This window comes from Euprymna scolopes, chromosome 44 (genome assembly GCF_053919585.1).
Source record: "Euprymna scolopes isolate OS-2025 chromosome 44, ASM5391958v1, whole genome shotgun sequence".
Taxonomy (NCBI): domain Eukaryota; kingdom Metazoa; phylum Mollusca; class Cephalopoda; order Sepiida; family Sepiolidae; genus Euprymna; species Euprymna scolopes.
Genome location: NC_136525.1, coordinates 46,896,789 through 46,909,530, shown reverse-complemented (window position 1 = coordinate 46,909,530; position 12,742 = coordinate 46,896,789). Strand labels below are relative to the sequence as shown.

The following is a 12,742-nucleotide window of genomic DNA, read 5'->3' as shown; positions in this document are numbered from 1 at the left end:
TTTCGCTTAACATTTTGCTAACTGCATTTCATTTCCTCTGATGATATGAGCCATTATTGAAAATCCATGGATTAAGGAAATTAATATAACCCCTGCTACATATTCCTTTTGTCAAACAATAAATTCTTAACTCTAATATGTGTGTCTATATTTTGATTTTCAGAATTTAAATTTAACAACTATATATATATATATATATATATATATATATATATATATATATGCAAATAAAGTTATGAACAGTACATAGTTTCCTTCCTAGAACTGCTCACCTGTGGAACTCTGTTCATGTGTCATGTCATGTCCGTCATCCTTCAGGATGCTTCACCACTGAATCTACATAACTTCTCCAGTTCTCTCGATCTCGCATGACAGTCTGCAGGTCCCAAACGCTTTCCAATCCTGTGTCCTGTAGCTGGTTGTCAATGTAGGTCATTCTTCTTCTACCACAGTTTGAGTGTCCATTTGTTGGTATCCAGAGAACTAGCTTGCTGGCTTCCTCCTCGTTGTGCCTCATTCAGTGACCGGCAGCTCTAGTCCTTCTCCGCTGTACTTTCAATGATACTGGTGGTAGGTCACCATAAAGCTGTTGGTTTGCTGCGTGGCTCCCCCATGATTTATGGAGGGCCATCCTGAGTATATCTGTATAACAGCCATCCAGTCTCTTCAGCGCATTTGTAAGAGTTCATGCCTCAGCTCCATAGAGAAGGACAGTTTCTACTGTGGCAACAAAGAATCCTACTTTCAGTTTTTCTGAGAGAGTGGATGACCGTATCTTCCTCTGCATTGAAAAAGGTTTTGAAGTAACTCTGTTCAGCTGACTACAATATGGTTATCTTCAAGTCCAATGTAAACAAGTTTTTGTTGACAGGGTTTGCACAGACTTGATTTTTTTTTTTTTTTTTTTTTTTTTTTTTTTTGTCTTAAAAAGGACTTATGTTGATTATTTGCTTGGAAAAGTCCTTCAAAATATGGAAAATGTCTTGGAAGACCTATAAAATTATATTCATTATGTCCAGTAAAAATTTCTCGAAATATTAAAAACAAAATCGCAATAAATCTCCCTCTGTTTTTGCTTTCATTTAGATTTTGGGAGGGGTGGGTGGTTAGTGCAGCTGCCATAAATAATGATTTCTTCCCCCCCCCCCCCTCCCCTTCTAAAAAAAAAATTATCTTCTGCAGACAAGACTCTTCAATAGCGAATTCGTCTAAAAAAAATTTTTTTTAGATTGTAATAACTTAAAATGAGGCTGCATGGGCCAGAAAAAAAAAAAAATTGGACAAGACGGTAGCCATCTTGGTTAGAAATTTAAAAACCATAAAGATAGTTAATATTTGAGATGAAATAAAAAGTATTTAAAATTACTTCAGAACATCAAAAAATGATGGCAGGTAGGTTACAAGTTAACTTTTATTGGCTATCGTCATATTTATTTATTATATATTTGACTAGCAGGGGTGCCCGGCATTGCTCAGGTGTTTGGAGGTGTATGCTGTGCAAAAAAAGCAAAAAAACAAAAAAAAATGGTTAATTTTTTTAAACTTTGACCCCTATTATGACCCCTTAAAATTTATTGTTTCGGGCTCAAATCACTTTATTAAGTTGGATCCATGTTCAAGGAACCTAAATCTAAAATTTTAAGTGTCTAGACCCAAAATTGTCGGAGGAGTTTGGTAGAGTTCTTAAAGGTCAAATCGTTGAAATTTGACCCCTTAACAGCCAAATTTCTGGCTGACACCCGTCACATCGATTTTCCCAAATCTCAGTACCCGGTATTTCAAATTTCGAGTCTATAGACTAAAAATTGACAGAGTTATTGCGCAGGGAAATGTACACAGACAGACAGACACACAGGCAGACACGTTCACTTTTATAGATATATAGATTTTTTAACACTTTTTTCGAATCGTTGTGGATTGTAAAACAAACCCCAAATTTTGTTTTAAAAACTTGAATTTTGTCTGGAGAAGGCCCTGATAAACTTTATAAAGCATTGAAAAGTCCTTGGCAATGGACATTAAAAATCTGTAGGTACCCTAGTTGAGCCATCCCCCTAAATAATCCATTTCTACCAAATTTCAACTACAAACTTCACTACGCTGTTGTCCCAGTGACCACTATATATGCATTAAACCTCATCATTGAGTGGCCTTGGGTCTTGATAAGTTGTGGCCCTTGTTAAAAAACGCCCCCTCCCCAGTGTAAACAGAATTTTGGTAAAATGGTAAATGTCGGCATATTATCTACGGAAAAACGGTTAATTACACTGCAGAAGCACCTATTAATGGAATACCCCCCTCCTCCCTAAAAAGAACAAAAAACAATGTTTGGTGGTTATGTTTTTGCAAACTGCCTATGAAAACTTTATTTTTTGATCAATTAAAAAAAACACATTTTTTTGTTAACTTTGTTATTTGAAAGATTCCTACGCAATGTGATATGACACCTCACTACGCTCGTTCGCACGCAAACGTATTATGTAAGAAAAACACTACCGAAGGCAGTGAAATGGCATAAAATAGTCCCATGGTCTAGGGGGTTTATACCATGCAAACGGTAAATTTGCAGCGGGTTTGATTATCAGACTCGTTGTCAGCGACCTCGAATACCCCTAAAAAACCAAATTAGAGTGGTCGGTGTTCTGTTGTGGCGTTAGGTAGCATTTACCAAATTTATAAACAGGTTTAAGTGACGATGATGAATAAATATTAAAATGGGAATCGTTTCTTTGTTGCTGTTTCCATTGTAACTACTACTTGTCGTGTATTTTTCCAACTTTTTTTTTTTTTTTCTTGTTTATTTTAGCCATGTCTGGAGTTAACAGCATAAAGCCTGTGTCTGCCGTAACTGCGTACACTGCTGAAATTAATCAGAGCAAGTTTACAACATCGGTGAACCAGCCAACCATGTCGATGGACACGTTGTACGGAGACGTACCTGCATTCCAAATGTCCCCAATGATCCCCTCCAGTCCGTCAACTGCCACATATCGCCTGCTCATGTCGAAGGTGCCGCCCCAACCACACGTGAGAAAGCAGAAACGGAAGGAAGAGACGGATAGCAGCGACGAAGAGACGCAAATCGAACGGAGGTTGAGTGTTCGCCAGAGCGAGTGTGCATTTCGATATAAAGAGATTGTTGTAAAAAAGTCGAAGGCGTGCACTCAGATCTGGTTGAACACGCATACGGAACTCAAGAATTCACTGAACCCACAGGTAAGGGATACTAATGCTTGGCAACTTTTTTTTTTTTTTAAATCTGTAAGAACTTGGATCTGAGATTTTTTTTTGCATTTAGATTAAACTAACCTGAGTGCCCGGGTGTTTGGAGGTGTGTGTTGAGCAAAAAAAAAAAAAGTGATAATAGGCAGGCAGGCAGGCTTGAACCCGTATCGCAATAGAGGAAAAGAATGTGAAAAAAACGTGACGTCTTTCCTGTTGTGCCCATCACCAAACCATAAGTGGCGAAGGTTTAAATTAAGGCTAGTCAATCGAAGAGGGGGGGGGCATGACTTTCGAAAATATCGTCGGAAAAAAAAAGCAACTCCTCCCTGTAGAAAAGTGCCAGTTGAGGGTGAAGGAATTAATGTTTTTAGCCATTTTTCGATATTTGTCGTCCGAAGAGTCGAGCTTCAAAACGATACCAATCTCGTGAAAATCGATCGCCTGTGTCAAAAGTTTTAGGCAAACATACATACATACATTTAATCTGACATGTGAGTTTTATATTATAGATGATTTGTGTGTCGGGACAATTCTTAACCCATATATTCAACAAATTTTTTGATCTACTGACTTGAAATTTGGTATATAGGATATTCAGACATGTGAAAAACTTTTTTAATCGGTTTTGATCCGGAAAAATGGGCTACTAAGAGGTTAAAATTGAAATTGTTACGTGGGAGTTGTCGGATTTTTATCTGTTTGCTGTTTTACCAATGCGCATGTTAAGCATAAGTAGGTTTGAAAACACTTTTTAACGATCGTGTAAAATTTTAGGGGGATATTTTTTCCTCCTCTTCCTTTCTCTTTAGTTTGCGTCACTGCTGCTGCTGATGTTGGTCATGGGACTAATTTCTACCTGTTGATTAGTCTGTGCATTTTGTAATAAAATGCAAGCTGAAGTTGGCAGTTCAGACTTGACATTTGAAATGTGTAGACGTGCTAACTTTTTTTAAAATGTTGAAGTGAACTTATCTAAGTTACCTGGCGAAGTTTATAATGTTAAAATGAGTTACCTGAAAAATTTGTATCTGACTGAGAGAAATTAACTTCAAGGAAAGATTGAATTGGAAGTGTCTATCACTATAACTCGATAAATGGATACGTCTCAAACGGCAGTTTTTCTAAGTCAACAGAAAAGAATATTTCTATTCTGACTGAACTCAAAGAAGAAACTAGGAAGTTTTTTTTACCGGACTTCTTGCCTTTTCTGAGTACGTTATTATATGAAGAATCGTGTATTTTTTTTCCAGGCTATTCCTTCAGGAAATTGAGGAAATAAATTTCTCGCTATAAAAGAACACTCTCAGAACATTATTTCAGATAACAAGTTATCTTTGTCTGTAGGTGATTCAACTAATCTACTCGAGAGGACTTTTATTTTAAAAATATACATTACAAAATGTAAGCTTAAATTGCAAACAAAGGTAGCAAACTCTTTTCAACTTTGCTAAAGTAGTTTGACCTTTCTAAATAAAAAAGAAAAATCCTATGTTGGTTCAAATCTCATTGCAGCAGGCCTTCTCAACCAATCTGTCTTTTTCTTTCTATCTTTCATAATTGTTACCACACAAAGGACTTTCTTTGTAGCTGAGAGCAAAATCTTAGCAACAGACAGCTCGGGAACTTTTTTTTTGGCTCTAAGTTTTTTTTTTTTTTTTTTTTTTCTTTTCTTTTTTTTTTTTTTTTCTAATAAAATTGTTTGTTTCTATTCATCAAGTCAAGGGGATGATAATAATTTTGACAATATATATATATATATATATATATCCCAAATTTCAAGTCTGTAGATCAAACATTCGTTGAGTATATAGGTTGAGAGTTGTCCTCACACACATTTCTCATTGCTTTGAAATCATTAAAACCTTACCTTCTTATTTTTGTCGCTATTTGGCTGGGTTTTATTTTTCTTTCAGTTTCTCCCCCCCCCCCCATATCTCTCTATTATTTTGTCTTTCTTCATCTTGCTTTGTTTTCCATTTCCCTCATTCTTGGTGAAAGTGTTCATTTTATTGTGAATATTAAAACTTCAGACGATTCATGACAAATGACTATTGCTTTATCAAAGAATGACTTCCTGTCTTTTAGAATAATGTTTTTTTTTTTTTTTTTTTTTTTACATGGTAGTCACCACTTATCAAGGCCTGGAAGCCACTTAAGGATAAGGGTTATTGCGTGTACAGTAATCAATGGGATAATATCGTAGTAATCGTTAGTAATGGAGATCTGATAAAGGGTCTTACTTAAGGGGGTGGTTTATCAGAAATTTGTTTATGTTGGACTTGAAGACCTCCAAGTTGTAGTCAGGTGGGAAACAGGCAAACAGAACAGAGTTCCACAGACGTGCACTTCTAAGAAGCTTTACTCATGGAATCTACGTTTTGATTTAGGCACAGATAAAGAGTGGGGAAAATTTTAGACATTGGTTTCAGCAAGACAGGTGCTTTTCGTGAAAGATTGGTGAGGGGGGACCAGGGATTGGAGCTTCTTTATTATTTCATAAAAGATTGGTGAGAGGGGATCAGAAATTGGAACTTTATTATTTCGTGAAAGATTGGCGAGGGGGGGACCAGAGATTGGAGTTTCTTTATTATTTCATGAAAGATTGGCGAGGGGGGCACCAGAGATTGGAGCTTCTTTATTATAATAAACAAAAAAAGATTGAATTTCAAGTGGAACAAATGGTACCTACGTAATTGTCAGGTCTCAAATAGTAACATATCCAAAAATTATGAAAAAGCAATAAGAAGAAAATAATTGTTAATGAAAAAAGAAATTTGTGAAATTATGCAGGCACTTATGAAAAATAAAAAAGTGGACAAGGGAGATAATTAAGTTCGGTTGCTTACGTCACATGATGAACGTCACTGAAATGTCGGACAAATTTTATTCCTCGTCTAAACTTTATCAAAAACAGTTTTTCATTAATAATTATTTTTCTACCTTATCGTTTTTCATCATTTTTGGACATGTTACTATTTGCGGCATGACAATTACGTACATACTATTTGTTTTAGTTGAAATTCGATATTTGTTTTCGATATTATAATATAGAAGCACATCAAGTCTGTTGCCAAGGTCGCTGGAAAGATGGTGGGATCCTTCTACCACTCCAGAAGATATCTCACTACTGATGCAATTCTCTATCTATATAAAAGTCAAGTACGTCCAAGGATGGAATACTGCTGCCACATCTGGGCAGGAGCTGCTAAAAACAGCCTATCCTGCCTTGACAGAGTACAAAATAGACTTTGTGGCTTAGTGGGGGATGCCCTTTTCTCTACCCTGCAATCTCTCTCCCACAGAAGAGAGGTTGCGAGCCTATCCTTGTTTTATCGTTATTTCCATGGCAGGTGCTCGTCTGAACTCCAATCTCTGCCCCCCCCCAGTAATCTTTCACGAAAAACACCCATCTAGCTGAATCCACTGTAAAAAAATTTACCCCACTCTTTATCTGTGCCTAAATCAAAACGTGGATTCCATGAACAAAGCTTCTTTCTTAGAACTGCACACCTGTGGAACTCTGTTCCATCTGCCTGCTTCCCACCTGACTACAACTTGGATGTGTTCAAGTCCAACGTTAACAAATTCCTAATGAACCGCCCCCTTAAGTAAACACTTCATCAAATCTCCACACTAACGTAATGTACTTGCAATAACCCTTATCCCTGAGTGGCTTCCGGGCCTTATAAGTGGTGACCACTGTGTAAAAAAAGAAAAAAAATTTTTTCTTATACTTTATTCTATGAGCATAAACTGTTTTCATTGTTTGTAGGTAATCCAAGAAGTGGTTTCTGCCTTAAACTCTGCCAAATACGACGACAGCAATCTCGTGATGTTCACGAGTGTCGGCAACATTTTCTGCTCAGGCATTGATCTTCATTTTCTGCTCGCCGGAGATCGGAAGGTTCAAGCACGAAAGATGGCCGATGCCCTAAGGTAAAGATGTGTTTCATGTATTACAATTATTAGTATCTCTCTAAATGACAAAATGTTTATGTCCCAAATTCCTGAATATTGTTCATCGTACCATTTCTTTCTTTCAGTAGGTATCCCAAACCAAAATTTTATTTTTATCATATCTAAAAAAAGTAATGTGGGCATGTAGAATTTTGTAAACCATTTACAAAAATACCAAATTTATTTTGGTAGGTCAATTAGCCATCAAGTTATGATCATTCAAAGTTTGTCGGAAAGTTGAAATTTGCTATCGTGGCCGAGAAGCCAAATTTCATAGTCTATAACTAAAAATGTAAGCTACTAACAAGTGAAAAATCCTTATAAATGTAATGTCATCTTATAGTAGATGAAAATTAATACAAATTTAGGCAATAAATATTAGATGAAACCAACTTAAACACTAGGCAAAATCCCTCTATCAACGCGAAAACAGTGAAAATACGACACGGAAAGGCAACTTTAACTGTTCATATCAATTTCATTTTAATAGCTAATGTATTGAATCTTCTTAGTATGATTCAAAACACATTAGAGATCAAGATAATTCTTTCTTTTAATTATAAATTGATAAAACCACTCAATTGTGGACCATGTAAAAGCAGTCAAACAGGCAATTTTGTAAAAAGGGCAAAAAAGGTAAAAAAAAATGAGTCAGAAGTATACGCTACTGAAATTGCTGTAAAAATGTAACCATTGAAGTTAGAAGCTTGAAACTTTGCAACTTTACTAATTTTGGAGTGAGGAATTCAGAAAAAATGGTTGCCTTGTTTCTAATAACAAAACTTTTTGCCACAGAAATACTTTTACTTTGGGAAATTTAAACTCGCCAAAAAAGCACTGACGACAATATTTAGAAATTTTTTATACAAAAAAAAAAGGCACAAATCATTTTTTTTAAACATTGAAAAACTTTCAACTTAAAAAAACAAGTAAGAAAGATATTTTAGGTCTTACTACAATTCCTTTCTTATCGATCTTCTCTCAGAATTCTTTCATAGGCTTCTGCTATGGTAGATATCTCAGGAACCCTCCAAATCCTACCATCACTTGAAGCTGGCATTACCTCAAAATCCCATCTGTAGACAAATGCTGACTCTACTTGTGCAATGTCATCTGATAAAGGCCATCGAAAATAATCTTTTCTACTTTTTGTTTGCATTAAAAATTTTACTACAGTGCTGGATGCAGATATAATATCAATGACTTGGCCAATGTAAAAGTTGGTGTCATAGTAGACAGCTACCCATTGTCCTTGATGTTCATAACTGAAGAAATCCTGAGATGGATCTTCATCACAACTGCAGGAGTTATCTGAATGTTCAGCAGATTCACTTAGGGAAGACATTTTTTGTTGCTTTGGTGGAGGTGGAGATGAATCAATTGGATCTTTTCAAGTAGTCAGAGAGAGCAGCTTCCAGTTGAACTTTATTTCCACTGGTGTTGATTTTGACACCTAAAACAACCTTAAGGTATCTCAATTGGTCTTTGAGTGCTTCCAAACCACTTTCTGAAATTTTTTTTATCTGTTTAGACTTCACTGGACCACCATGCTTAATAACAGAGTTAATAATTCTCTCTTTCTCAGCAGCAGCTTGACGTTCTTTTTCCTTCTTTAATCTTTCATTTTGTGCAATTTTTTCTTGGACACGAAGTTTCACAAGGGCTTCTTGTTGTGCATGTTTTTGTCGCAAATGTTTTGCATGTTTTCTGGAGATGCTCAGAATGGATTGCCTCTTTGTTGATGGTATTACTTCCAACCAAGCTGTTGTCCGATTGCGCTTAAGCATATTTGAAGATGATCGATTATGTAGTGATGCATGTCGTTTTGTTTGCATGCTAAAATCTAAATCTCCAAAGGCATGCTCACCTGACAGATTTGTTAAAGGGCAGCTCTTCAAGGCATCTCTCGTCTCCTGATCTACATCTTTTCCAAAAGCACCTCCTTCTAAAAAGTCATGCAACTGGTGCTTAGTGACAATGAGGAACTGAGTATCTTGCGCAAACATTCTAAAACAAGTTCAGGGGCCGTGAGACTAATACAGAGAGACACATTGCCTTCCTCAAAGAATTCCCCATTAAATACACCTTTACAGTCAGATTTTAATAACAACTGGGGATTGTTGATCCAGCATTCTAAACTTGGAGCCATTTTCTTGATATAGTGATGGAAGTCAACATACTGAACAGTGCTGTTAACAAGTTTCCAGAAAGGTTTGGTCAAATTAATGTTCAGCAAACCAACTGCAGCAAGTAGGGAATGTAGTCTCTCATCAGAAATGTCAGCCAAAACACTCTGTAATTTCATATTGCAAGATGTTGCAAACAGAGATAAAAATAATTTTATGTGCTCTTTATGGTGATATATTGCCAGGGCATTTTCAAATAGAGAATTAAACCTATTTGCCCGATAACTTGTGATTTGAGATCTTTGCTGCAGAATGCCAGCCATTCTGTCCTGCAACCACTTTTCTTGTTTATGAGTGTATGTACGGGTGACGACAAAAAAAAAAAAGAAATTAATATGCGTTCTGTCACAATTTCTGTTAATGCTGACATAAAAAGTTTTTATGTAATTATTTTCAAATTTTAGGACAAAATAATTTAATATATTTGCTAATATATAGCCTTGGAACTGAGTTTTTATATTTAGTTTTTTTCTACAAAGCGTAAATGTTGACATGTTTTACGAATCCAAAACAAAGAAACAAAAAATTAGTAAATAAATAATGCTTATTTTAAGTAATTTATTTTAAATAATTTTTTTTTAATTCTCTTTTTTTTTCATAATTAAAAAAACTTATGTTTCTGAACAATAACAAAAACATATACTTTATCGTCATAAGTCACTAGCCGAACGTTTTGTTTATGGAATTTAATTAAACTAATTTAACAATGCTAAAGTTTATCCAACCAAAAAAATTAAAAGTTTCCATCAGTCACACACAACTAAAAATGTTTTGTACACGGTTTTATTAATTAATTTAATTAAAATAATTTAACAATGCTGAAGTTTATCCAACCATAACCGAAGGAGAAAGCGATGAAAGATAATATGAAAGTTTGAAAAAAGCTATAGAAAATAAACTGGCATTATTTTTTAAATTGTAAATTTTCATTTTTTTAATGACGTTCTAAAAATATTAATTAAAAAAATATCTTTCTATAACTTTTAAATAATAAAGAAAAAACAAACTCACTTAAGAACTTTGGTAAGTCCATCGTGAAACGAGTTGTTTGTTTATGTTTTTCCGTTCAGTCAGTCAGTACGTTGTGCTGCTGCTGCTGGCTAGCTGACAGTTGATAATTGGTCTCTCTGGCATTAAGTTGAAAATCTCTGTAGGTACCCCAACTTTTATTAGTGTGCGCTCCTTGATTTATGGGGCCATAAACATGACACCAACAGATTATTAAAGAGGAGATATTCCTCTACAAAACGATGCCTTTTTCGGAATTCTTACTATAAAATTTCTTTCATGTTTCTTTCACTGAAGTTTTCAAGTTGGATTTTTTTTTAGAAAAACCACTTATAACCTTTTAATAACCTCACCATGTTATTAAGTGACCTTTTTTCTTTAAAATGATACCATTTTTATATACTTAGAGATTCACAATATGAAGCGCAACAAATTTGAAAAACATCAACATTTTTTTTTGTGTAAAAAATAAAGCGATATTTACCAAAATTAGAGGCATAACTTGAAAAATCCTGAAAAAAAAAACTATTAAAGACACAAAAAAAAGAATTATATATCTATAAAGACAAAAGATTAAATTTTATTTAAATAAAAACCATATCAAAATAACCCAAAAAACAAACGAGATATCGCAAGTTAAAGTTAAGGGAAATTTTACTTTACTAGTTTTCGCACCTAAACTAGGCCAGTTTGGGATACCTACTTTCAGTATGTTATGATGTTTAATTTTTGACAGCACCTGTTTCGTAGCACAGAAACAATCATATAATTATGTCAATTTTTTAATATTTACCTGTTTCGTAGCACAGAAACAATCATATAATTATGTCAGTTTTTTAATATTTACCTGTTTCGTAGCACAGAAACAATCATATAATTATGTCAATTTTTTAATATTTACCTGTTTCGTAGCACAGAAACAATCCTATAATTATGTCAATTTTTTAATATTTACCTGTTTCGTAGCACAGAAACAATCATATAATTATGTCAATTTTTTAATATTTACCTATTTCGTAGCACAGAAACAATCATATAATTATGTCAATTTTTTAATATTTACCTGTTTTGTAGCACAGAAACAACCATATAATTATGTCAATTTTTTAATATTTACCTTTTTCGTAGCACAGAAACAATCCTATAATTATGTCAATTTTTTAATATTTACCTGTTTCGTAGCACAGAAACAATCCTATAATTATGTCAATTTTTTAATATTTACCTGTTTCGTAGCACAGAAACAACCATATAATTATGTCAATTTTTTAATATTTACCTTTTTCGTAGCACAGAAACAATCCTATAATTATGTCAATTTTTTAATATTTACCTGTTTCGTAGCACAGAAACAACCATATAATTATGTCAATTTTTTAATATTTACCTGTTTCGTAGCACAGAAACAACCATATAATTATGTCAATTTTTTAATATTTACCTTTTTCGTAGCACAGAAACAATCCTATAATTATGTCAATTTTTTAATATTTACCTGTTTCGTAGCACAGAAACAATCATATAATTATGTCAATTTTTTAATATTTACCTGTTTCGTAGCACAGAAACAATCATATAATTATGTCAATTTTTTAATATTTACCTGTTTCGTAGCACAGAAACAACCATATAATTATGTCAATTTTTTAATATTTACCTGTTTCGTAGCACAGAAACAAACATATAATTATGTCAATTTTTTAATATTTACCTGTTTCGTAGCACAGAAACAACCATATAATTATGTCAATTTTTTAATATTTACCTGTTTCGTAGCACAGAAACAATCATATAATTATGTCAATTTTTTAATATTTACCTGTTTCGTAGCACAGAAACAATCATATAATTATGTCAATTTTTTAATATTTACCTGTTTCGTAGCACAGAAACAATCATATAATTATGTCAATTTTTTAATATTTACCTGTTTCGTAGCACAGAAACAATCATATAATTATGTCAATTTTTTAATATTTACCTGTTTCGTAGCACAGAAACAACCATATAATTATGTCAATTTTTCAATATTTACCTGTTTCGTAGCACAGAAACAATCATATAATTATGTCAATTTTTCAATGTTTACCTGTTTCGTAGCACAGAAACAATCCTATAATTATGTAAATTTTTTAATATTTACCTGTTTCGTAGCACAGAAACAATCATATAATTATGTCAATTTTTTAATATTTACCTGTTTCGTAGCACAGAAACGATCATATAATTATATCAATTTTTCAATGTTTACCTGTTTCGTAGCACAGAAACAATCATATAATTATATCAATTTTTTAATGTTTACCTGTTTCGTAGCACAGAAACAATCATATAATTATGTCAATTTTTTAATATTTACCTGTTTC

At 33.6% G+C, this 12,742-nt stretch overlaps 1 protein-coding gene across 3 annotated transcripts in view; it reads left to right on the top strand.

The window, feature by feature from the left end:
- LOC145268833 (chromodomain Y-like protein 2) overlaps positions 1-12,742 on the top strand; it is an 89,834-nt gene that overhangs the window by 55,473 nt on the left and 21,619 nt on the right. For all 3 annotated transcript variants that reach the window (XM_080124494.1, XM_080124493.1, XM_080124492.1), the window contains 2 exons: positions 2,807-3,216; positions 6,998-7,161. In XM_080124494.1, the coding sequence (XP_079980620.1) occupies positions 2,807-3,216; positions 6,998-7,161 (574 nt within the window). The remainder of the gene's footprint in view (positions 1-2,806; positions 3,217-6,997; positions 7,162-12,742) is intronic.